The following is a 27124-nucleotide window of genomic DNA, read 5'->3' on the forward strand; positions in this document are numbered from 1 at the left end:
GAGCCTAAGGTCCGGCCCCGTCTTGCAGCAGGAGAGAGACGAACTGGGGCGGCCGCCGCCACCGCCCAGGCCAGGTTGCGGGTGGGTGTTGGATGGCCCTTCGTGTCCGAGGCTATCCCTCCCGCAGGTGCCGGGTCCGTAGCGGAGGCGTCGCCGGGTGCTGGTTGTCATGGTGACGGGAGCCCCCCATCCTTGGCAGCCTATCATGCCGCCTCTGAGCGGCAGGTGCGCGCACCCGGGACCACCTGCGTGTGCGCTCGGGCACCGACCTTGTCCCCGAGGGCGCGCGACTTCCGACGCCGGCTCGCGAACTCGGGGTCTGGAAGGAGCACGGGGTGGGGGTCCCCCGGAGAGCCGCTTCCCGTGGCAATTCCTATTGCACCCCCCAGACGCTGCTTCGCGCCCCGATCCCCGCCAGACCCCGGGTGCCCCCAGAGAGCCAGAGAGGGGCTGACGGTGATACCCAATTTATTACATCTCAACGTAAAAAGAGGGGCTGGGGAGGGGGCGGCCACGGAAGCCGCGCTCCGGATGGTCGCGCCCCAGACCGCGGGGGCTGGGGACGCGCAAGACGCACGAGGTCTGCGGTTTCGGACAGGGTGGGCGCGGGCGATGCACTTGAACCACCAGAGGGGCGGGGCGGGGCTGCGGCGACAGTACCGTGGCAGGGCCCCGGGGACGGGGTATTGCACTGAGCCAGGGGCGGGGGCGGGGCGCGGGGGTCCCGGCTCGCCCAGGTTCTACAGTACGGGAGTGCGGGCGCCGCCCACCGCTCGTGCTAGCAGCCACGGGGGAGGGGCGAGCGGGGCGGTCACCAAGGAGTTTGCAGATCTGGGGGTGGGGGGTCCTGGGGCTGCCCGCCGGAAGCCAGCTCAGCATCACGGGCAGGCGGGCCCCGCCCCTATACGGCGGACCACGCCCCGGCGGCAGGCCACGCCCACCGGCCTCGCTCTGTAGTCTTGACAAGGTCCCCAGGGGGTCTGGCGTCTCCTGCTGGGGGCGTCCCTGGACGGGCCTCATGGTCCCTGCGGTCCCCCTGCCCCCCACCCCCGGGGACCTGGCCCAGGCAGGTGGAGCTCATGGGGCGGGGGCAGCAGTGTGGGAGGTCTCCGCGGGTCAGTTCCTTGGAGCGGCCCCAGCCCCTCACCGAGGGGGGTTCCCCCAGAGCCGGTGGGCGGGGACCCCCGGGCGCCACCTGTCAGGGGCAGGGGTGCACCTGCTGGGGGGGCTCTCCCCCGGAACTGAGCCCCCAGTGCGCAGGGTGGCACCGCCGTCCACGAGCGAAGCCCCCAGGGAGCCTGTCCCGTGGCCGTGCCTGGGGCGCCAGGCGCTGCCCCCTCTGTCCACTCGCTGCCGCGCTCCGGCCTCGCGGCGTCCGCCTGCCCGGGACGTCCCCGCTGGCGGCCGGGCACGCAGAGCCCCGGAGGGGGCTGGGGGGTCTTGCGCTGCGGCCCCCAAACCTGAGCGGAGGGCGGGCGGGCTGCGGGGCGGGGGCGGCCGCGGAGGAGACCCCGCCTCCTTGCCGCTCCCCGCGTCTCCGTCCTGTTTCCTGGGGAGCCTCCGAGTGCGCCGCGAGGTCTCCGCGGACCCAGAGCGGCGGGTGCAGGGGTCGGTGCTCGGCGGCGGGCGCTGGGGGGCTCGGCCGTCTTCGTCCGTCCAGGGGGCCGGGCAGCGCCTCGGGGCGGCGGGCGCTGGGCTCCGGGTCCGGGAGTGCATAGAAGTTACTGCGGGGGAGAGGGGGAGAGGACCGGGTGAGCGCCGGCGGGCGCGGCCGGGGACCCCGAGGTGCTGACCCCGCGGCCACACTTACTGTGTCGCTCTCGCCGTCGGAGGCCGCCTGGGCCTGTGTGCTATAGTGGAGCGGGGAGTACACCCAGCTCCTGTCATCGGTGGGCTGCGGGCGCGCGCGGAAGAGCAGGGTGCGAGGAGGCGCGCACGGAGGAAGGAAGAGACAGGAGAAAATAAAAGAGCCCCCGCGCTGAGCGCCCCCTGCCCTCTCTGACCAGGCCCCGCCCCGTGGCGGCGTGGGGGCAGCAGGAAGCGGTAGCAGGGGAGCAGGGGGCAGGACGGCGGGTGACAGACAGGGAGGAAGGGCGGGGGGGGGGGCGGGACCCCCGCTCATCCACCGCCAACTGCAGGCACCTCGCTCGGCCCAGCTCCGCCTCTCCGGGCTGGAGCAAGGAGCCAGGGAGCAGGTGCACCCGCGTGGCTGCCCTGCCTCGGCCTCCCCAGGCACACGCATGTGCACACACACAGACACGGACAGAGACACACACAGACACACACACACTCTGTTCCCGGGACCCTGGGGACAGCTTGGCCAGGCTCTGGGCTGCACGGGGCCACCCTGGGCCCAGCTGAGGGCCGGCAGGCGGTGCCTTCCCTGACCACGTCCCTGACCGCGTCCGTCTCCTTGGGGTTCCCTGGCTGGGGTCAGAGCTGGGGAAGGCAGGTGTCTCCCACCACAGTCAGCCCGCCCCCCTCTGCTGGGAGCACCAGGCCTGGGCTCACGCACGCTGGCCGTGTCCAGCTGGCCGGCCTCTGGCCCTGTCGCATCTCAACCCCAGCACAGGCCATCAGCCCCAAACCTCTCCACCCAGCCTGGTGGTGCCCGCTGCCCACCAAGGACGCTCCACCCAGGGCTCTGACTCCGGGCCAGCCCAGGGGACCCAACTCCATGCCTGCTCCGCGGGGGACCGCCTGGCCCCTGCCCAGCCCCTACACTCCTCACTGACCGGCCACCGTGCCCAGAGGGTCTCGGAGGGGCCCTGAGGGAGGCCCCGTGGGTCACTGCGGGCTGCTCCCCAGGCCGGGGACGAGCAGGCCCTCGGCTGCCACGTGGGAGCAGGCGGAACGGCTGGACCTGTCCTCCAGCGTGCGGGACGGACCCAGGACCTGTCTGTCCTGCCCGCCGCTGGTACCCCCACGCCCAGGGCAGCCTCCTCCTGGGCCTTCGCCCACAGCTGCCCGGCCTCCTGCCCCAGGGCCGCAGTCAGCCTGGGCGTGCACCGGGTGGGGGTTTGCTGAGGTCAGGGGGCATGGCCCCAAGGGCTTCGTGGTGGGGGCGCGAACGCTGGCGCCAGGTCTGTCCCCCTCCTGGTGCCCCGCAGCTCTGCGCAGCTCACTGCACCCCCGCAGGCCCCTGGCTAGCAATGCCCACGCGGAGTCTCTGAGCCCCGGGGCCCTGGGCCTGGCGCCTCCACCTGGGAAGTGGGGACCACGAGTCCCAGCCCCTGCGGCCTCCAGGGGCCTGGACAGGGAGAGGTGTCCACGCCCCACGTCCACAGCCCAGCACGGAGGCGGGCGGGCAGGCGGGGGCCCGGGCAGACCCCGCCACGCCTGGCACCCCGAGGTGCACCTGCTGCAGGCGGGGATCCAGCCGGGCTCCCCAGCGACACGCAGCACAGCCCTGACCTCTGCCGCAGCCCGGACGGCCCCGAGGCCTCTGTAGGAAGCCAGGGGCGCCGGCGCTGGGCTTCGTGCTGCCCGAGGGCAGGGGCTCGTCTCCCGGGCAGCCAGCTGCGGTCACTTACAGTGCCCGAGGCGCTCAGAGTGACGGCCCGCAGTCGGCGATGGCGGGGGGAGTAAATCCAGTACCTCCCATCCGTGAACTGGGCGGGCAGGAAAAGACAGAGGATGAGGCCACGGGAGCCGGGCGGGCGGGGCGAGCGGGGAGGAGTGGGGCAGCAGCCTGCGGCCAAGGCGGAAGCAGCAGCGGGGGCTGGGGGGGGGGGGTGTCTCGGGGAGCCTGCTACCTCCAACGCAGCCCCGGTGTGGGACGCAGACGTCCATGCAGGACACGGCCCCGGGTGGGCGGCTGGGGCTCCGGCTCCCAGGCTCGCGGCCCCTCTCTGGGCGGACGCCTGCCTGTGGCTCCCTGCCCCCCTCCGCTGGCCTCTCGGACCCCACACCGGACGTGGAGCTCCTCGGACAGAGGCCGCTCTCGCTCAGGGTCTCTGGGGCCCAGCCTTGCCCGGCAGCCCTCCCGCCGGCCGAGCCGCCCACCATGCCCGCCACGGACTGGGAGGAGGCCGAAGCTGCTCCCCACGGGCCCAGCACCGGGCGCGGCGGGGCGGATCTGAGGAGCCAGCAGCCCCCACGTGGAGGCGGCAGCTGTGTGGCCACGCGTGTGCGGGCCTCGGCGAGCCAGTGTGCGCACGGAGGGCGGGGGGGCACTCACAAAGTAGATGTCCGCGGCCGGCGCGTCCTCCTCGTCCGAGGCGTGGCTGGCTGTCTCTGCCTCCATGGCGGCCGAGGCGGCGCCCGGGGTGGCCTCCACCCTGGGGACACGGGGCAGAAGCGGGGGCCTGGCTGGACTCTGACGCGGGAGCCCCCAGCCATTGCTGCTCTAACCCAGGCCCCACCCCACCGTGGGCTGAACCCCCTTCCCTTGACCAGCGCCTGTCAGCGCCCCCCAGGGCTGGCGCCGGGCACAGCAGTGCCCGCATCCCATGTGGGCACTGGTTCGAGTCCCGGCTGCTCCTCTTCTGATCCAGCTCCCTGCTGTGGCCTGGGGAAGCAGTGGATGATGGTCCAAGTCCTTGGGCCCCTGCACCCACGTGGGAGACCTGGAAGAAGCTCCCGGCTCCCGGCTTCCTCATGGCACAGCCCGGGCCGTTGTGGCCATCTGGGGAGTGAGCCAGCGGAGGACAGCTCTGTCCCCTGCTCCTGTGCCCAAGCTTCCAGCACAATAATAAGCAAAGCTGGTGTTTACCCCGTGACACGGCCGAGGGAGGGGGACACACGGGCCAGCCGAGCTTGGAGCGGCCGAGGAAGGGCGCAGCGGTCGGCGGCCCCCGTGGGACATGGGAAAACCCGAGCGCCCGTGACGCCCCACGACGGAAAGCAGAATTTGGGGGTAGGGGTAGCACTCCCTCCAAGTCAGAACTCAATAAAATCAGAAGCCAGCACTTTGAACGGTGAGCAGAGAGCCCCTCGGGCGCCCGGCAGCTCCGACCCCCAACAGCCCTCGCCCTGGGGTCTCCCGGGGAATGTGGGGGCCACAGGGTATGGAGCAGCCTCGCCCCATCCCCAGCCCACGCACCTGCAGAACTGTGGAAGCCGCAAAGGCCCAAAGCCCCCGGGATGCCCTGGGGGCTGGGCTGGGATCTGAGGGGAGCCCCAGGGGCCGGTGCTGGGGCGCAGCGGGTGAAGCCCCCAGACGTGACCCGGGCGCCAGTCCCGGCCTCTCCACTCTGACCCGGCTCCCTGCGGCTGTCGGGAGGCAGAAGATGGCCCCTGCGCCCACGTGGGAGCCCGGGATGGAGCTCCTGGCTCTGCTCCAGCCTGGCCCAGCCCTGGCCGCTGCAGCCACTTGGGGAGTGTTTTTACTCTCGCTCTGCCTTTCTAATCAATCAATCGATCAACCTTACACAAATGAATCAGCAAGCCAAGGGCAGACGCACCCCCCACAGAGCGGCTCGGGGAGGCAGCTGGGCTGCCCCTCCGGCCCCACTCACCCCTCGGTCGCCTCCTTGGGGACAATGATCTCCACGCTGCACGCGGGTTCCACCTGCACGGTGACCTGCTGAGGGTCCTCCTGGGGCCTGGGGGCAGCGGGAAGCCTCAGGCCCCTCCTCAGCCACCCCAGGTCCCCTCCTGCCTCCCCCCGGGGCCCAGCTGGCTCTCCTGGGGGCAGGGGCAGGGCCGAGGGATGGCTCCCAGCTCGCTGGGGTTGGTGGGCACCGGCCAGGGAGGCGGTGACCTCTCCCTTCTCACGCCGCGTGGCCGTCGACACCAGCGGCCAGGGGCTCCTGAGGGGGCGGGGCGTGGGCGGGAGGGCGGCTTTCAGAAGTCAGGAGGAGCCCTGGGCCCTGTGTGGGGAAAAACGGGGGGCTCTGGGCAGGGAGGGAGGGGCTTGGAGTCTCACCGGCCGTCGTGCCCTGAGGACTGCGTGCGCCGCCTGCGGGAGACCCAGCCGGTGAGGGGAGAAGGGCAGCCAGCTGCCCCGCCCCACTCACCTGCCCCGCCCTGCTCACTGCCCCACCTGCGTGTGTCCCCGCCCCTGGGATGCCCCGCCCCACCCCGCCCCTCACCGCCGCCCACCTGTACCGCGGCTGCTCTGACGTCTCCGACGGGGACCGCTCGGGGATGGACAAGGAGGTGGACGACAGGGTCGTGGCGATGGAGGCGGTCGTGGCTTCTTCCAAGGAGGGCGGCGTGCAGGGCAGGAGGTCGGGCCGGCCTGCGGGGAGGGGCGGCCGCGGCTCAGGCCACGCACACGGCTCTCCCGGTGGCGGCCAGTACACAGCTCCCTGGCCTCCCCTCCCTCCCCCCTCAGCTCCCCGCCCTGCACACAGCTCCCCGGCCTCCCCCCCCCAGCTCCCCGCCTCGCACCCCCCCCCACAGCTCCCCGCCCCGCATACAGCTCCCCGGCCTCCCCCCCCCCACAGCTCCCCACCCCGCACACGGCTCCGGGCCCGCACACAGCTCCCCGGCCTCCCACCACACACACAGCTCCCCGCCCCGCACACGGCTCCGGGCCCCGCACACAGCTCCCCGGCCTCCCCCCCCCGCCCCCCCCCCCCCCCCCCCGCACAGCTCCCAGGCCCGCGCACAGCTCCCTGCCCGCACGGTTCCCGCCCCTGCACTCAGCTCCCCCCTCACCCCCCCCACAGCTCCCGCCCCGCACCAGCTCCCCCTCCCCACGGCTCCTGCCCCCCCCCCACAGCGCCCCGCCCCCGCCTCCCAGGGCATCAAAATAAAGCCCACAGCCCGAGGGAACGGCCCCCAAGACCCTGACCACTGCCCGGGCGCCCTCGTCTGGACTCCGTGGGGAGCCGGGGGGGCCTCGCAGCGTGGGCCCAGCGCCCGCCTGCCGCGGTCACCTTCGTCCTCCAGCGTGGGGTAGCTGCGGGCCCCCCGCAGGTCGTACTGCGCCTCCTCCCGCTCGCTGGGGATCTGGCTGGCCGAGAAGGCGGCCGTGGGCCCCAGGGGCTTCGCCGCCAGCAACGCGCCGCGCCCCTTCTTGGACGGCGAGGACTTGAGGGCTGCGGGGGGGGGGGTGGCGGTCAGGACTGCGGGGGGGGGGGCGGTCAGGGCTGCGGGGGTGTAGTGGTCAGGGCTGCGGGGAGTGTGTGTGGCGGTCAGGACTGGGGGGGGGAGGCGGTCAGGGCTGCGGGGGCCAGGGGGAGGCGGTCAGGGCTGTGGGGGTGTAGTGGTCAGGGCTGCGGGGGGAGGCGGTCAGGGCTGCGGGGGTGGGGGGTGGTGATCAGGGCTGCGGGGTGTGGTGGTCAGGGCTGCGGGGGGAGGCGGTCAGGGCTGCGGGGGCGGGGGGTGGTGATCAGGGCTGCGGGGGTAGGCGGTCAGGGCTGTGGGGGGGTGGCGGTCAGGGCTGCGGGGTGTGGTGGTCAGGGCTGCGGGGGGAGGCAGGGCTGCTGGGGGGGCGGTCAGGGCTGCGGGGGGAGGTGGTCAGGGCTGTGGGGGTGTAGTGGTCAGGGCTGCGGGGGGAGGCGGTCAGGGCTGCGGGGGGGAGGCGGTCAGGGCTGTGGGGGGGTGGCGGTCAGGGCTGTGGGGGGGTGGTGGTCAGAGCTGTGGGGGGGTGGTCAGGGCTGCGGGGTGTGGTGGTCAGGGCTGTGGGGGGGTGGTGGTCAGAGCTGCGGGGGGGGGTGGTCAGGGCTGCCAGGAGCAGGTGCGGGCCATGCCCAGATCCAGGCTCTGCCCGGCTGGCTATGTGGCCTCGGTGGTCTGCACCGTGTCACCCCTGGGCAGGGCACACGGTGGGGGGAGGTCTCAGCCCCCTCTCCTCCCAGAGTGCCCTGGGGCAACTTACAGGAGTTCTTCCGGAAAACCGTGTTGCTCATGAACTTGAAGAAGCGCTCAGCGTAAAAGCTGGGGCGGTGCACGGAGACCGTGTCCTGTGGGAGACGGTGGGTGGGGCGGCTCTAGTGGGCCCGGGGGCGGGGCGGGGCAGGGGCGGGGCCTCTCTAGAGGGGACTCTGGGGGCGGGGCTGCTCCAGTGGGGACCCTGGGGGCGGGGTGGGGGTGGGGCATCTCTAGAGGGGACCCTGGGGGCGGGGCTGCTCCAGTGGGGACCCGGGAGTGGGGTGGGGGTGGGGCCTCTCTAGAGGGGACCCTGGGGGCGGGGCTGCTCCAGTGGGGACCGGGGGCGGGGTGGGGGCGGGACATCTCTGGAGGGGACCCTGGGGGCGGGGCTGCTCCAGTGGGGACCCGGGAGTGGGGTGGGGGTGGGGCCGCTCTAGAGGGGACCCTGGGGGCGGGGTGGGGCCTGGGGGGGCGATGCCTGCAGGGGGCGCATGGGAGGAGCTCCTCTCCCTTTCTCCACCCTACCCCCACTGCACTGTGAACATTTTGAAGGCAGGGAGCTGCCGTCCAAAGACAGGAATGAATGAATGAATGAATGAACGCACTAGAGGCCCAGTCTCTGAGGGCGGGTGGGGGTGGCAGCAAACTGCAGCCCCCCCTTCCCACTTAGTAAGTGGAGTTCTGTGGGGTCTCCACGCAGGCCCAGGGGTGCCAGATGAACCTAAGCAGCCAGGACACCAGCGACAGCACAGGCGCTCTGCTGGGTCAATGGGGAGCCCCGGGGGAGACGGGGACCTCGCAGGATCCCTCCCGGCACATGCCCCCCCACTCCAGCCAGGAGCACCGCAGAGGGTGACCACCACAGCTGTCCCCAGGGAGGGCGGGCTCCGCTGCCTGCGCCTGCGCCGGACTCCACCAGCACACGTGGCCCCTGGGCGAGCTGTGGCCATGGGACCTCGGCGTGGCCCAAGAGGCTGGGCGCAAAACAGCGGGACGTGCCTTCTACCCCAGGGGAGAGGCCCTCCCAGCTCCCCTGCCCCTTCCTGACCGGGCCAGCCTGGGCCAGGGGACGTGGGCAGCCTGGGCCGGGGGGTCAGCCTGGACTGGAGGGGGCAGCCTGGACTGGAGGGGCCAGCCTGGGCCAGGGGACGTGGGCAGCCTGGGCCGGGGGGTCAGCCTGGACTGGAGGGGGCAGCCTGGACTGGAGGGGCCAGCCTGGGCCAGGGGACGTGGGCAGCCTGGGCCGGGGGGTCAGCCTGGACTGGAGGGGGCAGCCTGGGCTGGAGGGGGCAGTCTGGGCCGGGGGGGCAGCCTGGACTGGAGGGGGCAGCCTAGTCTGGCGGGGGCAGCCTGGACTGGGGGGGGCAGCCTGGGCTGGAGGGGGTAGCCTGGGCCGGGGGGGCAGCCTGGACTGGAGGGGGCAGCCTAGTCTGGCAGGGGCAGCCTGGACTGGCGGGGGCAGCCTGGGCTGGAGGGGGCAGCCTGGGCTGTGGGAGCAGCGTGGGCAGCCTACTCTGGCGGGGGCAGCCTGGACTCAGGGGGGCAGCCAGCCTTGGGGCCAGAGCCAGGAGCCAGGAGCCTCACCCAGGTCTCCTGTGGGTGGCAGGGACCCCCTCCGCCCCCCCATCCTAGAGCCACGCCCACTGCCCCAGGGTCTGCATGTGGAGAGCTGCAGGTGGGACTGAGCCCAGACGCCCCAACCCCAGGCGGGAGGCCCGGTCTGCACGTGGCCCCACCCCCACCCCCGCCACGGCGCTGCCTTGAGCTTCCTGGAGAACGTTCTGGAAGCCCCTGCCTGGCCCCGTCCCACCCCGGGGGGGCCCCTGGCTGTGCAGATTGGCGCTTCAGTGAGACCCAGTGTGCAGCGGGCAGCGGGGAACACTCGCGCCCCCGACCCCGGGCAGAGGCCCCCAGGCGCCCCCGCCCACAGGGAGACCGCGCCCGCGCACGAGATCGGGACTCACCCCGTCGTGGACGAGCGCCTTCCAGGTGTGTTCCAGCTTCTTGATGAACCTGCAGACAGGGCGGGGTCACCGCGGGGCGGGGTCACCGCGGGGCGGGGTCCCGGGGCCCCCTCTGCTGCCCCACAGAGAGGAAGAGGGGCCACACAGGCCTCCACCTCTGCCCCTGTGGCCCCGAGGGGCGGCCAGGGCACTGCCCGCCCCGGGGTCTGAGTGACAACTGGGGCTCCCAGCACAGGTGCTGCCCGAGGCACCAGAGAGGCGCAGTGCTGGGGGCGTGGGGTCCGCTCCTTCCTCTTCCCCACACACGGGTCTGTGCCCTGCACCCGGCTCTCTCCCCAAGGCCCACCGTGACCATGGTTAGCCAGGCCAAAGCCAGGATCCGATGTGGAGCTCCCACGTGAGCGGCAGGGACCCCAGCACTTGAGATCTGGGCTTTGGAGGGGGAGCAGGCGAGGACCTGGGCTACAGGGGGAGTGGGGAGCAGGCGGGGACCCGGGCCATGGGGGGAGCAGGTGGGGACCCGGGCCTTGTGGGGGGAGCAGGTGGGGACCCGGGCCAGGGCGGGAGACCCGGGCTACAGGGGGGAGCAGGCGGGGGTACCAGGCCTTGGAGGTGGGCCAGCGATGACACCCCAAGTATTGCCCTTGTTCTCAACCCTGGGGGGGGCAGTTTTGGGGAATCCCTCGCCATGCACCAAGGTGGCTATCGGGTCCTGGGGGCATCTCCAGTGACGCCCCAGGGGAGGGAGGAGGGGAGGAGAGCGGGCGTGACACTCAGGCCCACACAGGCGCAGTCGGAGCGCAGCCCGGGGTGGGCGGGGCGGGGCGGGCGACGCGGCCACGCAGGCGCAGTCCGGGCGCGCACCTGTAGGACTGCAGGATGTCAATGATGCCGATGTGCAGCAGCAGGCGCTCGCCGCGCCCGTTCACGGCCGGGATCCCGCCCATCCTGGGGAGAGAGGCAGCGGTCAGCCGGCGCGGCCACCTGCCCCACAGCGGCCCGGAGCGCAGGCGCGCACATGCAGCCACACAGCACACGGCAGGCACAGGGAGGCTGCGGGCTGTTAGTGCGGGCACAGGAGACAGCGGCCACCGCTCAGGCCACACCACGCCTGCCGGGCTCACCTGCTCGCCCGGGGGCCCCGCGCAGACCCTAAAAACACCAAGACCGTCTCAGGGCGGGGCCCGCACCCCGTGGGAAATGGGGGGCCCCACCCTCCTCCTTTAGGGCCCCCTGGGGATGGTGCGAGGGAACGGAACCGGAGGCCCCTCGGGCTCGGTGGCCTGGTGCTGCGGTGACCAGGGAGGGGATAGCCCTGACCCTGCCGTACTCCCCTGAGGACGCGACCTCCCCCACCCGGCCACCAGGGCCGTGGGGAGGGCATGGGCCTGGTGTGGGCTTCGGGACCGGGGCCGTGGGGAGGGCGTGGGCCTGGTGTGGGTTTTGGGACTGGGGCTGTGCGGAGGGCGTGGGGCTGGGGAGGCTGCTCCACACCCTGCAGTGCCCAGCATGGCCCTGCCCCGGGGACTGACCCACGCCTAGGCTGAGGGCACGCCCAGGGTACAGGGGGCCTGTGCGTCCAGCACTCCGACACCCAGCGCGCCGGACCCACCAGCTGGTGACTGCGATGCCCCCGTCTCTGACGTCGGGGCCCTGGGACCCCAGGGAGGGGAGGCGGGACCCAGCCAGGGCCCTCGGCTCGGTTCCGCCCCCTCCCCCCTGGTCCCATCCTGCCTGGGAGCTGAGGTCCGGCCCAGGGCCCGCCCCCACCTACGTGTCGTCGGTGTCGATGGCCTCGCCCCGCGCGGCGCCGCCCTGGATGGACTCCATGGCCGTGGAGTAGAGCGCCTTCTGGCCCAGCGGCCGCTTCTCGTCCAGGGTGCTCTGGGCGCCCTCGGCCTGGCGCTCCCGCTCTTGCTGGTCAATGTTGTGCACGCCCAGCAGCAGGCTGTAGTCCATGATCTTGAAGCTCTCCAGCACCTGGGGCGGGGGGGGGCACGGCTCAGCGGGGCCAGTCAGCTGCCACGGCCACGGCCACGGCCACGGTGTCAGACCACACCCGACCCAGACCCACAGCGGCCGCACCCGGGGCCAGCCAGGGGCCCACAGCCGTCCCAGGGGCGCAGAACCAGGCTGCCGCAGTCCTGACCCCTCCTCTCCAGGAGAGCAGCAGGCAGGAGACAGGAGGGGTCCATGAGGGAGGGGCCGAGTGGAGGGGGCTCGGGCAGGGCGGGGCGTGGGCAGTGGGCGGGGCACACCAGGCAGTCGCGCTGCAGGGTCTTGTGCAGGGGCTGGTCTGGGGCGTGGTCAGTGGGCGGGGCGGGCAGTGGGCGGGGCGGGGCGCACCAGGCAGTCGCGCTGCAGCGTCTTGAGCAGGGCGCTGAAGGTGTCGGCGTCCAGCAGCAGCCCCTCGGGCATGTCCTGCATGAAGTCCAGGTCCTTGTAGGTGGGGGCGACCTTCTCCTTCTCCTTGCGGCTGGCGCGCCGCTTGTACGTGGAGCCCTTGAGGTCGAACTTGAGGTGCATCTTGACCACGCGCGGCAGCACATTGTTCATGACCACCACGCGGATGTTCTTGCCACCCGACTGCACGCAGTACAGCCCGTAGAACTTGGGCAGCAGCGTGCGCGGGTTCTGGTTCAGGTTCTGTGGGCCGGGGGCGGGGGGGGGCGTCAGGGGCACAGGCCCGGACCCATGGGCAGCTGCCCAGGCCCGCCAGGCCCCGCCCTGCCCCTGCCCGTGGCCCCGCCCACCCCACGCAGTAGCCCCACCCCAGCCATAGTCCCGCCTGCACCATGCTGTGGCCCCGCCCCGCCCCCTGGCCCCTTCCCGCCAATGCCCTGCCCCGCCATGGCCCCGCCCCGTCGTGGCCCCGCCCCTCCCCCACGGCCCCGCCCCCGCACCATGTAGTAACCCCATTCCCGCCCACCATAGCCCTGCCCCGCCCGTGGCCCCGCCCCGTCGTGGCCCCGCCCCTCCCTCCACGGACCCCCCCCTACCATGTAGTAACCCCATTCCCGCCCGCCCATGGCCCCGCCCATGGCCCCGCCCCTCCCCACGGCCCCGCCCCCGCACCATGTAGTAGCCGGGCAGCAGCTTCTGCAGGAACTCGGCCTCCTTGTGCATCACCGTCTTGATGATGAACTCGTCGTCGCTGGTCACGTAGAACAGGGAGCCGCTGGCGCCCGGGTTCGACAGCTCGATGAGCGGCTCGTTGCAGAGGGAGTACTGCGGGGGGGGCCGTGAGCGGGGGTAGGGCCGTGAGCAGGGGGGGGACCATGAGGGCAGGGCCGTGAGCAGGGGGGGACCGTGAGTGAGGGCAGGGCCGTGAGCAGGGGGGGGACCGTGAGGGCAGGGCCGTGAGCAGGGGGGGACCGTGAGTGAGGGCAGGGCCGTGAGCAGGGGGGGACCGTGAGTGAGGGCAGGGCCGTGAGCAGGGGGGGACCGTGAGTGAGGGTAGGGCCGTGGGCGGGGGTGGGGGGGACCGTGAGTGAGGGCAGGGCCGTGAGCGGGGGGGGGGACCGTGAGTGAGGGCAGGGCCGTGAGCAGGGGGGGACCGTGAGTGAGGGTAGGGCCGTGAGCGGGGGTGGGGGGGACCGTGAGTGAGGGCAGGGCCGTGAGCGGGGGGGGGGGGGGACCGTGAGTGAGGGCAGGGCCGTGAGCGGGGGTGGGGGGGACCGTGAGTGAGGGCAGGGCCGTGAGCGGGGGGGGGGGGGACCGTGAGTGAGGGCAGGGCCGTGAGCGGGGGTGGGGGGGACCGTGAGTGAGGGCAGGGCCGTGAGCGGGGGGGGGGGGGACCGTGAGTGAGGGCAGGGCCGTGAGCGGGGGTGGGGGGGACCGTGAGTGAGGGCAGGGCCGTGAGCGGGGGTGGGGGGGACCGTGAGTGAGGGCAGGGCCGTGAGCGGGGGGGGGGGGGGGACCGTGAGTGAGGGCAGGGCCGTGAGCGGGGGGGGGGGGGGACCGTGAGTGAGGAGGGGGTGGGCCGTGAGGGGGCGGGGCAGGGGCCGTGAGCGGGGCAGGGGGGCCGTGAGCGGTGCGGGGGGGGAGTGGGCCTGGGCCGGGACCACCGCCTGCTCCCGCACACGCCGGCCGGGACCCCAGCTCCGTCCCAGCCGTGTGACAGCGGCTGCACCTGCTCGTCCCATGTCTCTTCCTCCCACTTGGACCCCCAGGGGCCGCGGGCCGGGTGGGGGGGCAGCGAGGTCACCGCGGTCGGACGGTGCCAGGGGAAGACGCCCCCGCCCCGCGCAGGAGCAAGGGGCCGGCCGGGGGTAGAGGGGACAGGCGGCCCCCACCCACGCCGTGCCCCCCGTGACCGCGGACCTCCCGGCCCGCTCACCAGGTAGTCGTCCGGCCGGATCCCGAAGAGCTCGCGGAAGTAGCGGAAGGCCACGGGCGCGTAGGTCTTGAACCGGAAGTCCTGGAAGTGGTGGGCGGGGGTGAGGTTGCTGCCTTCGCTGTGGAGAAGGGGCGGGGGTCGGTGAGGGCGGGTGGCAGAGCCCCGCCCACAGGACAAGAGGGCCCCATGGGGTCTCCGCCCCCACAGCCACTCCCTGGGGGACTCGGCCCCTGATGGGGGGACTCAGCCCTGATGGGGGTCTCGGACCTCAGAGCCCAGGGGAGGCACGAACAGGGGCGCCCATGCGGGAGCTGGCCGCCAGGGCTTGGGCCCCCCACCTGGGGGAAGATGCCCCCCAACCTGGGAGATTCCCCCCCAGGGAAGAAGACGCCCCCCCCCACCTGGGGAAGAAGACTCCTCCCCCCACCACCTGGGGAGAAGACGCCCCCCCCACCTGGGGAGAAGATGCCCCCCCCCGCGCAGCCCCCCCGGGGAGAAGCCGCCCCCCCCCCGCCAGCCCCCCCGGGGAGAAGCCCCCCCCCGCAGCCCCACCTGGGGAAGAAGATGCTCTCCACCACGTAGAAGTCCTGCATGAGCACGTCGCGCTCGGGCTTGGAGCTCAGGTTGCCCACGGTGTAGCCGATGCCCAGCTGGATGGCGCCCTTCAGGGTGGACGAGGTGGTCTGCGGGCAAACTGGCTGTCGGACCCCGGCCCCGCCCCGCCCCAGACCCGCCCCGCACCCAGTACCACCCAGCGCCCAGCTCAGGGCCCCCCCAGATCCCCCCCAGCTCCCAGGTCAGGGCCCCCAGCTCCACCCAGCGCCCAGGTCAGGGCCCCCAGCTTCACCCAGCGCCCAGGTCAGGGCCCCCGGCTCCACCCAGCGCCCAGGTCAGGGCCCCCAGCTCCATGCAGCGCCCAGGTCAGGGCCCCCCAGCCCCCCCAGCACCCAGGTCAGGGCCCCCAGCTCCATGCAGCGCCCAGGTCAGGGCCCCCCAGCCCCCCCCCAGCACCCAGGTCAGGGCCCCCGGCTTCACCCCAGCACCCAGGTCAGGACCTTCCCCGGCTCCACCCAGCGCCCAGGTCAGGGCCCCCCCAGCCCCCCCAGCACCCAGGCTCTCCCCAGGGCCCGGAGCTGTAACGGCCAGGAAGGGGCCCGACAGCAACTCCAATCGCACCCTGCGCTGCTGGGTTCTAGGTTCCAAACCTTTGTGCAGATGGACCAGGCCGGCTGCCCAAGAGGACAGCCTCCCACGGGGCCTGGGGCAGCCTTGGGGGTGCTGGGCCCTCCTTGTCTGCCCCAGTGGCCCGGGTGCCCAGGGACAGGCTGTGTGGGACGCTGCCCCCCCCAGTGGCCCGGGTGCCCAGGGACAGGCTGTGTGGGACGCTGCCCCCCCCAGTGGCCCAGGTGCCCAGGGACGGGCTGTGTGGGACGCTGCCCCCCCCAGTGGCCCAGGTGCCCAGGGACGGCTGTGTGGGACGCTGCCCCCTCCTGCCCAGTGGCCCGGGTGCCCAGGGACAGGCTGTGTGGGATGCTGCCCCCCCAGTGGCCCAGGGACAGGCTGTGTGGGACGCTGCCCCCTCCTGCCCAGTGGCCCAGGTGCCCAGGGACAGGCTGTGTGGGACGCTGCCCCCCCCCCAGTGGCCCAGGTGCCCAGGGACAGGCTGTGTGGGACGCTGCCCCCCCCCCAGTGGCCCAGGTGCCCAGGGACAGGCTGTGTGGGACGCTGCCCCCCCCAGTGGCCCAGAGACAGGCTGTGTGGGACGTTGCCCCCCCCAGTGGCCCAGGTGCCCAGGGACAGGCTGTGTGGGACACTGCCCCCCCCTCAGTGGCCCGGGTGCCCAGGGACAGGCTGTGTGGGACGCTGACCCCCCGAGTGGCCCGGGTGCCCAGGGATAGGCTGTGTGGGACGCTGCCCCCTCCTGCCCAGTGGCCCGGGTGCCCAGGGACAGGCTGTGTGGGACGCTGCCTCCTGCCCAGTGGCCCGGGTGCCCAGGGACAGGCTGTGTGGGACGCTGCCCCCCCCAGTGGCCCAGGTGCCCAGGGACAGGCTGTGTGGGACGCTGCCCCCTCCTGCCCAGTGGCCCGGGTGCCCAGGGACAGGCTGTGTGGGACGCTGCCTCCTGCCCAGTGGCCCGGGTGCCCAGGGACAGGCTGTGTGGGACACTGCCCCCCTCAGTGGCCCGGGTGCCCAGGGACAGGCTGTGTGGGACACTGCCCCCCTCAGTGGCCCAGGTGCCCAGGGACAGGCTGTGTGGGACACTGCCCCCCTCAGTGGCCCGGGTGCCCAGGGACAGGCTGTGTGGGACGCTGCCCCCCCCAGTGGCCCGGGTGCCCAGGGACAGGCTGTGTGGGGACGTTGCCCCCCCCAGTGGCCCGGGTGCCCAGGGACAGGCTGTGTGGGACGCTGCCCCCCCCAGTGGCCCAGAGACAGGCTGTGTGGGACGCTGCCCCCCCCAGTGGCCCAGAGACAGGCTGTGTGGGACGCTGCCCCCCCCAGTGGCCCGGGTGCCCAGGGACAGGCTGTGTGGGACGCTGCCCCCCTCAGTGGCCCGGGTGCCCAGGGACAGGCTGTGTGGGACGCTGCCCCCTCCTGCCCAGTGGCCCGGGTGCCCAGGGACAGGCTGTGTGGGACGCTGCCCCCCCCAGTGGCCCGGGTGCCCAGGGACAGGCTGTGTGGGGACGTTGCCCCCCCCAGTGGCCTGGGTGCCCAGGGACAGGCTGTGTGGGACGCTGCCCCCTCCTGCCCAGTGGCCCGGGTGCCCAGGGACAGGCTGTGTGGGATGCTGCCCCTCCCAGTGGCCCAGGGACAGGCTGTGTGGGACACTGCCCCCCTCAGTGGCCCGGGTGCCCAGGGACAGGCTGTGTGGGACGCTGCCCCCCCGAGTGGCCCGGGTGCCCAGGGACAGGCTGTGTGGGATGCTGCCCCCTCCTGCCCAGTGGCCCAGGTGCCCAGGGACAGGCTGTGTGGGACACTGCCCCCCCCAGTGGCCCGGGTGCCCAGGGACAGGCTGTGTGGGACGCTGCCCCCCCCCGTGGCCCAGGGACAGGCTGTGTGGGACGCTGCCCCCCCCAGTGGCCCGGGTGCCCAGGGACAGGCTGTGTGGGGACGCTGCCCCCTCCTGCCCAGTGGCCCGGGTGCCCAGGGACAGGCTGTGTGGGACGCTGCCCCCCCCAGTGGCCCAGGGACAGGCTGTGTGGGGACGCTGCCCCCCTCAGTGGCCCGGGTGCCCAGGGACAGGCTGTGTGGGACGCTGCCCCCCAGGGTCCTGGCACCAGCACCTTCTTGTATGTGGTCTCCCCAGACGCGTCCACGCCGCGGTGGCCCAGCTTCTTCCCATGGCCCGGCTGCCCGGTCGTGGACGGAACCTGGGGATGAGGGAGCCGGCTGCGTTAGGGCAGCAAGGGGGCCGGGAGGTCCCACAGATCTGACAAGAAAGAGGGGTGACCGCCCGTGGGAGGGGAGCGGGCTGGGGGTCCTGCGAAGCGAAGGCCTTCGGGACTCCCAGGGTGCCGGGGACATCGGGCCGGGTGGTACTTTGGATGGGGGCAGACACTCCAGGCGGGGCCCCCCCACCGCCACCGTCCTGACGGCCACAGGCGACCCTGGGGGAGGTGCAGACCCCCAGCCCGTGGGCCACCGGTGGGGACGCGACACCCGCAGGGGCACAGAAGCCGGCGAGAAGCAAGGACCACAGCCGGCCAAGCCCCCAGGCCCCAGCTCTCACTGACCTCCGAAAAGCTCCGCCCACCTCCCCAGTCCCCAGGGGTCAGCCAGGGCCCCCTCCAGCCAGTTCTCCCCAGCGGCCACCAGGGGGCAGGCTCATCCCAGGCACTGACCCCGCCCCGGCAGGCCCCCGGGGACAGCGACCGTCCGCAGCCCCCCGCCCCCCCCCAGCCGCGCACCCCACAGCCCCAGGCCCTGGGGGGTCTCCCAGGAGGCCGCAGAAGGGGGCCCGTCATACACGCAGCCACACGCGTGCACACGCACACACGCGTGGTGTCTCTGCTCCTTTGCTCCGTGTGGCCGCCAAGGGTCCCCATAAGCGCTCTGGGGGAGGCTGCGGGCCCTGCAGCCCCGCCCCCGGCTCCTGTGCCCTGGGCGGCCCCCGAGGGGCAAGCTCCAGGCAGAGTCCGGACGCCCACCCAGCCGCGCGCAGCCTGGAGCCCGAGAGGCCCTGCCAGCCGGGCACCGGGCACCTGTCCATCAGGCGCTCGGCCGCGGGCACTCACCTCCGCGAGGGGCGTCTTCCTCTGACCCGAACCTGCGGACAGAAGGGGGCGCTTCAGCCCGGGGACCCCAGGCCATCGCCCCGCCCCCAGGGCCCCCCAGTGGGTCCCTCCCTCGGCTCCCTGCAGGCAGGGGACCCCGCAGGGCCTAGGAGAAACTTGGGGAGGGGCCAGGCTGCATGGACTCGTGGCGGGGGAGGGGCAGAGGACCTCGTGCTGTGAAACACGGGGCCTGGGGGGCCGCCCAGGTCCCGGCGCAAGGGAACCTGACCCCAGCCCCAGAGGCCAGCGCTGCTGTCCCCTCCCCCACTCCGACTTCTGTGCCTCCATGGGCACCTGGCATGGGAGGGGCCCCAGAGCAGTCACGGCTCCACCCCCACAGGAGACACAGGAGACAGGGGAGAGACACAGAGGACACACGCATGGGGGAGGCACACGGGGAGACACGGGAGAGGCATGGGGGAGGCACACGGGGACACACACAGCCCATCTGAGGCACCTGGGCTGGAGCCCTCCAGAGGGGGAGGGGGGAGGGGAAGGGAAGATGGGGGGGGGGAGGAGGCGGGCACCCAGGGAGTGGGGCCTGGGCAGGGCTGAGCCGCGGGCACCCCCACTCGAGGGGCAGGCAAGGACCCTCAGGGCACCCTGGGCCTCTCCAGGCAGCGGCCCCTGGTCTGGAAGTGAGGCCACCCTCCCCCCCGTCTCCCTGCCACCTCGGTAGCCCACCTCGGCGGGGGTCTCCAGCCCTGCCCCTCCACCCAAGTGCTCGGAGCGGCTGCCTCTCCCCATCAGGGAAACTGAGGCAGGAAAGGACCCAGCCAGGGCCCAGTCCCAGCCCCGGCCCCCTGGGGCCTCGGGTGGGGAATGCAGGCCGCGGCCAGGAGGCCTGGGTACCCGGGAGGGACCCCAGTCACAGGGGGCACCCGACGAGGCCCCCCCAGCTGCCCCTGAGCGCCTGCTGGGTGTGGGGGCCCCGGGGACAGCAGCTGGAGGCCCTGGGAAACAGGGTGGGGGGTGTGGGGCCAGGCAGGGGGGACCAGCACCGAGCGGGCTGCCCTGCGGGGCCGAGGCCACGCGCACTGAACACACGAGCCCACCCCCCTCCCTCTGCTCCTGCCCTACGGCCCCTTGCTGTTCCCCAGCACCCAGGCACGGTCCTGCCACGGGGCCTTTGCATGGGCTGTGCCCTCTGCCCACGACCTGGCTCTGAGGCCTCCCCACCCACTCCCCAACTTGCAGGGAATTGGAGGGCCAGCGCTGGAAACCCCTCGTCCAGCGAGGTGGGACCAGACCAGGGCCGGGGACTGGCCGCCCCGGCGGAGGGGCCCGAGCCGTGTGTGCAGAGGCCGCCTTGGCGAGACCTGCAGAACCGCCCAGCTGAACCCAGGCCGGCCCTGCCCCAGCCGTTCTCACACAGCCTGGGGGGCTGCGGACACCCTCAAGGCCCATCAGTAGCCAGGCCTCTGGGGTCGTCCTGGACCCCACCCCCTCTGTGCCAGGAGCACCCCAGTGGTGACAGCCACAGCGTCCCCTGCAGGCAGGACTGTCCCTGGAAGCCCTGGGCGGCCAGAGTGGCCAGACCCAGAGACTGTGGGCCCCCGGCTCGTCTTAACCCAGGGTCCCGCTGGGAAAGGCCGGGCACCTGGGCTGGGCACGTTGGCGGCACGGCTTCCCGCCCCACAGCAAGAACCCAGGGCCGAGGGGCCAGCCCCGAGGGCGGCTTGGAGCTGGGCTCCCAGCCCATGGACACGAGGCGGACCTGGGAGCCCCCGGGCCTCTGGCTCCACGCGGGGTTCACGGTTAGCGTCAGTCAGAGGCAGAGCACTCCAGTGGGTCCATCCGTCCGTCTGTCCGTCCGCAGAGACATAGGTGAGCCCGGGGCTGGAGGCCGGGTGGGGGCAGGCGTAGCCAGGCCTGCACGTCAGCGTCTCCCAGCGCTGGGATCAGTTCCTGCCCCAGGGCCTTTGCACGTACTGTGTTCCTGCATGGCAGGCGCCAGCCCCGCCTCTCTGCGCGGTGGCTCCTCCCACCCCGGCAAGACTGTCCCCTCCAGCCCGTCTGCAGGGCCTTAGCACGGGGCCGGGGGCTGGAGCCCGCCCTGGTCTGACCCCATCTTCCTGTCCTTCAGCGGCCCCTCCCCCACGTCTCGCCAGGCTCACTGAGCACCTGCCGGGTGCTGGTGCGGCAGGGGCGTGCATGGGGGTGCAGGCCCCGCCTCTGTGTGCAGGGCAGAGGCTGGCAGGCCGGGACCCCACCTGGGGTCGGCCATGGCTGCCATGCCTGGGGGCACTCCTGGTGCGGAGTGGGGAGGCCGGGGACCCCCAGCCCCGGCCCCAATCCAGAGGCCCCACACATGGCCGTGAGCCACCCAGGAGGGTCCCCAGCCCCGCGCGCCCCTCTGCCCCTCCCCCACGCTGACCTCACAGCCGGGAAATGGAGGCAAAGTCGGTGATGCCAGCCCGGACCCAGGGGGCCTGCGACGGCCACGTGGCCGTGAGCCCTGGGACCACCAGGCTCCAGGAGAGCCCCTCCCCCCGCCCCGTTTCCCCCACACCCGCCCGGCCTGGCTCATCCCCCCTCAGGGCCCCCCACCCTGGCCCTCAGCCCTGGCCCTGGGTGGGGCCTACAGAGGGGAGGGCGCAGGCGCTGTCTGCAGGGCCCAGGGCCCCGCCTGTGCCCTAGGCCTGTGGACGGCCGGACAGACGGCTGCACAGATGGCCCTCTCCTCCCTCCCCCCAGCCTCCCCAGCCCGTCCCCTCCCTCCCCTGAGGCAGGAGGTTTCCTCCCCGGGCCTCCAGATGGAGCTGGGCTCTGACGGCGCTCCCAGGCCTGCGGCCACCTGTCCACCTGTCCCCGCTGCACAGCCCGGCTCACGGACAAAGCCCCACACGAGTCCATCCTGGCCGGCCCTGCCAGGCCTGGCTCCCAGCAGCCCCCAAGACCCACCGGCTGGCCAGGGAGGGGGCCTGGGCATTCAGCTAAGCGCCCACCGACGTCACCAGCTGCAGGCTCCGGGGGCCGGCACGCCTCCCCGCTGACCCCTCCTGCAGCGGCCGCCGGCCCCTCCGTGAGCCCCACGGCAGCCCAGCGCCCATGGTGACAGAGAAACCTCAGCGTGCTGCACGGAGGGGGTATGGGAGTGAAGGCCCCCCTGCCTCCCTGGGCTGCCCCCTCGCCTGTCAGAGCCGCAGCCAGGCCCGGGGTCCCCCCCAGCGCCCGTCAGAGCCGCAGCCAGGCCCGGGGTCCCCCCCCAGCGCCCGTCAGAGCCGCAGCCAGGCCCGGGGTCCCCCCCAGCGCCCGTCAGAGCCACAGCCAGGCCCGGGGTCCCCCCAGCGCCCCCTCGCCCGTCAGAGCCGCAGCCAGGCCCGGGGTCCCCCCCAGCGCCCGTCAGAGCCGCAGCCAGGCCCGGGGTCCGCCCCAGCACCCGTCAGAGCCGCGGCCAGGCCCGGGGTCCCCCCCAGCGCCCGTCAGAGCCGCAGCCAGGCCCAGGGTCCCCCCAGCGCCCCCTCGCCCGTCAGAGCCACAGCCAGGCCCGGGGTCCCCCCAGCGCCCGTCAGAGCCGGGGTCCCCCCCAGCGCCCGTCAGAGCCACAGCCAGGCCCGGGGTTCCCCCAGCGCCCGTCAGAGCCGCAGCCAGGCCCGGGGTCCCCCCAGCGCCCCCTCGCCCGTCAGAGCCGCAGCCAGGCCCGGGGTCCCCCCAGCGCCCCCAGGCCCGTCAGAGCTGCAGCCAGGCCCGGGGTCCCCCCAGCGCCCCCTCGCCCGTCAGAGCCACAGCCAGGCCCGGGGTCCCCCCAGCGCCCGTCAGAGCCGCAGCCAGGCCCGGGGTCCCCCCCAAGCGCCGGTCAGAGCCGCAGCCAGGCCTGGGGTCCCCCCAGCGCCCGTCAGAGCCACAGCCAGGCCCGGGGTCCCCCCCAGCACCCGTCAGAGCCGCAGCCAGGCCCGGGGTCCCCCCAGTGCCCGTCAGAGCCGCAGCCAGGCCCGGGGTCCCCCCCAGCGCCCGTCAGAGCCGCAGCCAGGCCCCGGGTCCCCCCCAGCGCCCGTCAGAGCCGCAGCCAGGCCCGGGGTCCCGCCCCCCCACCCCCCCAGGACCACAGCGCTGAACAAGCACTGGGCCGGAGAGGGCCGGGCAGGGGCTCCAGGCCCAGCTGGACCACCCACCCGCTGACCAGCCACAGGGCCAGGTGAGGACAATGGTCAGTGGGGGCAGCCCCAGCCCCCACTGCATGGACACCAGGGCGGAGCCTCCCCGCCCCGCCCCTGCCCCGCCCAGACCTGGGCCCAGGACGCCCTCGGTGTGTGGGGGGCTGGGGGGCTGTGCTGGGCCCGTGGCCAGGCCAGGGCTCTGAGTAGACGCCTGAGGTCCCAGGGGCCGCGCTATGAGAGTGAGGGCAATGTGGCCCAGCCGCACACACACGGACATGTACCGCACACGCACACGGACGCCCACGGCACACGCACACGCACCGCACATGGACACGCACGTGGACGCCCACGGCACACGCACACGGACGCCCACGGCACACGCACACGGACACGCACCGCACACGGACACACACATGGACGCCCACGGCACACGCACACGGACGCCCACGGCACACGCACACGGACGTCCATGGCACACGCACACGGACGTCCACGGCACACGCACACGGACACACACCGCACATGCACACGCACAGCGGCCAAAGGGGAGGAATCGCTCACGGCCCTGCTGGTGGACGGACACACGGTGCGCGCGTCCACGCAGGGCACCACGCAGCCGGGGCGGGAGCCTGCAACCCAACGCGGGGGGGGGGGGGGGCGGCAGGGGCGGGACTTCCTCCCCACCTCTGCGCAGGCCACGCCTCTCCAGAGACAGATGGGGGTGGCCAGCAGGTGCACAGGGGTTCTGGTGCCGCCCCAGACCCCTGCCCCCACCACGTGCTCGTCACAGCCCCCCCTACCCTGCCCCACGGCCTGGGCAGGAAACCGGAAGCTGCCCGAGCTCCGCCCAGCCGGGGCCGGACCCGACGTCACTTCACGGGCGGCTTCCCGGGGTCCCTCCTGGACGGACAGGCGGCCGGAGCCCGCAGGGGCGAGTCCGTCCACCTGCGCAGGGTTCCTGGGCACCCGGGGGCGCGAGGCTGCACCATGCCCTCCGCGGTTCCGGCAGAGGGGCTCCGGGGGTGTTCCCGGGGGCCCTGAGCGCTCCTGAGATGGGCAGGGGTCGTCAGGAGGGGCGGCCCCCACGGAGCCTCAGCCGCCAGCCCCCCGCCGTGCACACCCTGGGAGGCAGCGCTGGCTCTGGTGCTGGGGCCCCGGCTGCCACGGGCGTGGGGAGCGGGCCACGTGTGGAAGACCTCTGTCCCCCGCCACGGCCCCTCTGCCACGGGACCCCCACGGGGACCGGGGGGCTGCGTCCGTGGACCCTGGCCAAGGGCCCCGCCCTCGCCCCTCGGCGCCCACCCCAGGCACGCGTGTCTGTCCGTGCCACCCCGTGTGCTCCGGGTCAGCGGGCGAGAGTCGGGGCCCATGCGACGTCCTGCGCAGGATAACAAGATGCGGCGGGCGCGGAGGTCAAAGGGCAGAGGGCAGCAGGGGCCTCACCCGGGGCCCCCGCGGGCGGGGGAGGTGCAGGTTCACGGCTCCCCCAGGCCGAGTCCCAGACAGCCCGAGTGAAGGGCGGAGCCGCCTGGGTGCCGGCGACCCCCCACGCCAGGGGCCACCGAGGCAGAGGCCGCGGAGCAGGAGCCCGGCCCAGTGCTGACGGCCGTGCCCCGAGGGAGGACACTCACACCTGGACAGACCCAGGCGGCCACGCTATGCAAAGAGCTCCCGGAAGTCAACAAGAAACCGACTGTCGCCGCAGGCCCCACTCCATGCAGGGAGCAGAGTCCTGAGGCCGGCCCGGGGGGGAGGTCAGGGGGGGGAGGGGTGCGGAGCGGAGCAGAGACTCCAGCCTCGGGGGGGTCACAGCCCAGCCTCACAGGGGGGGGCACAGCCCATCCTCACGGGGGGGGGGGCACAGCCCAGCCTCACGGGGGGGCACAGCCCAGCCTCACAGAGGGCACAGCCCAGCCTCATGGGGGGCACAGCCCAGCCGCGTGCTGGTCTCTTTGATGGACAGATTCTTTAATTAATTAATTATATTTGACAGACAGCGCCCACCCCCCAGTTCACTCCCCCAATGCCTGCAGCAGCCAGGGCTGGGCAGGCGGGAGCCGGGCGCCAGGAGCTCCTCCCGGGCTCCCCTGCGGGCACAGGGAGCCGGGTCAGGAGCGGGGCTGGGCCCCGAGTCCACGGGGAGGCAGGGGTCCGGGCAGCGCTGAGCAGACCCAGCCGGGGCACCGCGCGGCACAGCTCCTCTCCGCCTCTCGGCTGCGCCCGGCTCAGCCCCTCCCAGGCCGGCCTCCTAATCCAGCCGGTAATCCCGCTAGCGCCGTCCACTCCCAGCCCCTCCGTCCAGCTGGGCTGAGCTGGGAGACGCACCCCAGGCCGCACACCCCTGCCAGGGCTGCTCCTGGTTGGGGGCCTGCTCCTGGCTCACCCACACCGCACCCCGGGGCCGCCCGTGGGCGCCAGGACCCAGGCTGTGCCGCCAGGGCCCGCGTGGCCGACTCGGCTCCCGGGACGCAGAGTTCACTCCTGGACCCAGGTGGGGCGCTCCCACCCCAGGGCCTTTGCTCGGCCGCTCCCTCGGCCATGGCTCACGTGCCCTGGTCAGCCCCTGGCACTGGCCGGCCCGGTCTCGCTCCAGGCTTAGCAAACGCTGCCCGTCCAGGGCCGCACGGTGGAGCCCACAGCCCCGTGGGCATCCCGCCTGCCTGCTCCCCTGGGCCCCGGGGGACGAGCAGGTGCGGCCCCTGTGCACTCTGGGAGAAGGCCCGGTCACAGCGCCCAGCCTGGAGGCTCACATGGAGCCTGGAGCCCGGCGAGGGCCGGGCGGCCACGGCCTCCCCACGGGGGACAGGGGCAGCTGGGTCACGGCTGGATGGACTGACCACAGCGCTGCCCCCTCGGCCAACACCTCCTCCTCCGGGAAGCCCTCCGGGCCACCAGTCCACTCAGCAATTCACACGGCTCCACCTGCCCCTGCACCTGCCTGGGTGGGACCCCGGGGCTGCACGGCCCCTCCTGGCTGCAGTGAGCCCTGGAGAGGGCGGGGGAGGGGCGCGTCCACGGACAGGAGCCCCCGAGCTGGACCCCGAGGAGCAGAGGCAGCGAACCTCAGACACGGAGAGGCCCCTGAGGCTGGCCTGGAAGGTGGGGGCAGGGAGTAGGGCCGGTGGGCTCGGACCCCGGGGCCGGCGGGGGTCTCGGAGGGCTGTGGGGGCGGGAGGAGGGGCTCCCCGGAGGGCCGCAGGAGCGCAGGCCAGGGGCGGCCGCGGGCGCTGCAGTGGGCTGCAAAGGCAGAGCTGACACAAGTCTCCCCGGCAGATGCTACGCGGGCGGGCGGGGGCGGGAGCAGCGGGGACATCGCGCAGGCCCAACACCCGCAGGCAGTCCCGGACCCCCGCCGTGGGCCGAGCTGGGGCAGCCGCGGCCAGCGGGGAAGGCCCCCGCCCGCCCCCGCAGAGCGCGCCAGCCAGCGGCTGCTCACCCCGTGTGCCCTTGACCCCACCAGCGAGGACCCCCGGTGCAGGACCCAGACACGGGGGTGGGGGCCGCGGCGTGCGTGCAGCTGGGGGCCCCGGGGCTCAGAGAGGCGCAGGCCGCACGACCCCAGGGCTCCGGCCCCCTGGCCACTGCGCTGGCCTCAGCCCAACGGGACAGCCCCCGCTGACCTGGGGAGGGGGCCTCGGCTCTCACCGCACAGGCGCGCGGGGCCGGCCCGTGCCCGGGGACAGCAGGTGCTGCCTAGCCGGGGGTGCTCCCGGTAGGGGGGGGCAGGGACGCCCACAGGGGGGCCGCGGAGCCGGGGCAAAGCCGGGCAGACGGTGTGGGGGAGCTGGGGCGGCCCTGACTCGGGAGCCAGGCTGCGGCCACCCCGCCCCTCCCCGCACAGCCCCAGCCCACGCCGCGTCTGTCCCCGGTGGGCCTCGGGCCTCCGATGAGACACGCGGGGGCTTCTCCAGGCCAGGGCGCGGGGAGGGGGCTCTCGGGGGCGCAGGAGGGAGCCCCTCGCCCCCGGAGCGCCGGCCAGGCCGGGCGGGCAGCTGGCGCCCTCAACTGGGTCATCCGAGGCTTCCAGATGGCCGCGGGCAGGGGCCCGGCGGGCGCGCCTGCCAAGGAGGCCGGGGGAGCGCAGGGCCGCGGACGCCCGTGGGGGCGTCTGCGGGGACGGGGGGGGCGAAGCATACCCGGAAACTCCCCCGTGGGCTCCGCGCGCCGCGCCGCGGGGAGGGGCGCAGGGCCCGGGTCCCCAGGTGGCCCCCCAGGCCGCCCCCGCCCCCTGCGGCCCAGGCCGCCCGAGGGGTCTGCGCGCCCGACCGCGGTCGGGGGGCTCCCACGCCGACCCAGACGGCCTCGGGGACCCCCGGCCGGCCGGACGCGCCCACGGGGCCCCCCGCGCACGGAGACCAGGACCAGGGCCCGCGCGGAGGTCGCACCCGGGCCCCCCAGCGCCGCCTCGCCGGACCCCGACTCCCAGGCCCGGCGCGCGACCCCCGCCCCCCGCCCCGGGAGGCCGCGCAGCCCCCGCCCTGGGGGCCCGGCCTCCGCCCCGGGCCCGGACCGTTACCTGCAGCCGCCCCGGCCGCCTCCGGGGGCACGGGCCCCGCCTCGGCGCTCTCCGCCTCGTCCGGCACCTCCAGCTCCATGGCCGCGCGCGCGCACGGGCGGCGGGCGGGGGCCCGAGGCAGCGACCCCTGCTCGGCCGCCGCCGCCGCCGCCGCCGCCGCCGCCGCCGCG

At 74.1% G+C, this 27124-nt stretch overlaps 1 protein-coding gene across 4 annotated transcripts; it reads right to left on the reverse strand.

Annotated features, from left to right (window-relative positions):
- Positions 1 to 451: 451 nt before the first annotated feature.
- PIP5K1C (phosphatidylinositol-4-phosphate 5-kinase type 1 gamma) lies at positions 452 to 27033 on the reverse strand. Of its 4 annotated transcripts, XM_062185080.1 has the most exons (19): positions 26955 to 27033; positions 18300 to 18331; positions 17349 to 17435; positions 14620 to 14750; positions 14068 to 14185; positions 12804 to 12956; positions 12075 to 12374; positions 11503 to 11708; positions 10593 to 10676; positions 9729 to 9777; positions 7772 to 7856; positions 6828 to 6989; positions 6046 to 6184; positions 5870 to 5902; positions 5460 to 5546; positions 4181 to 4280; positions 3534 to 3611; positions 1811 to 1894; positions 452 to 1724 (listed from the first exon to the last, which is right to left on the reverse strand). In XM_062185080.1, the coding sequence occupies exons 1-19, from the start codon at positions 27031 to 27033 to the stop codon at positions 1722 to 1724; spliced, it is 2010 nt and encodes a 669-aa protein (XP_062041064.1). In that variant the 3' UTR covers positions 452 to 1721. The 4 variants fall into 4 exon arrangements, with proteins under 4 accessions (XP_062041064.1, XP_062041065.1, XP_062041067.1 ...); XM_062185081.1 differs by lacking the exon at positions 3534 to 3611; XM_062185083.1 differs by lacking the exons at positions 1811 to 1894; positions 3534 to 3611.
- Between the last annotated feature and the right edge of the window lie 91 nt (positions 27034 to 27124).

The sequence above is a fragment of the Lepus europaeus genome, unplaced genomic scaffold (genome assembly GCF_033115175.1).
Source record: "Lepus europaeus isolate LE1 unplaced genomic scaffold, mLepTim1.pri SCAFFOLD_264, whole genome shotgun sequence".
Lineage (NCBI taxonomy): Eukaryota > Metazoa > Chordata > Mammalia > Lagomorpha > Leporidae > Lepus > Lepus europaeus.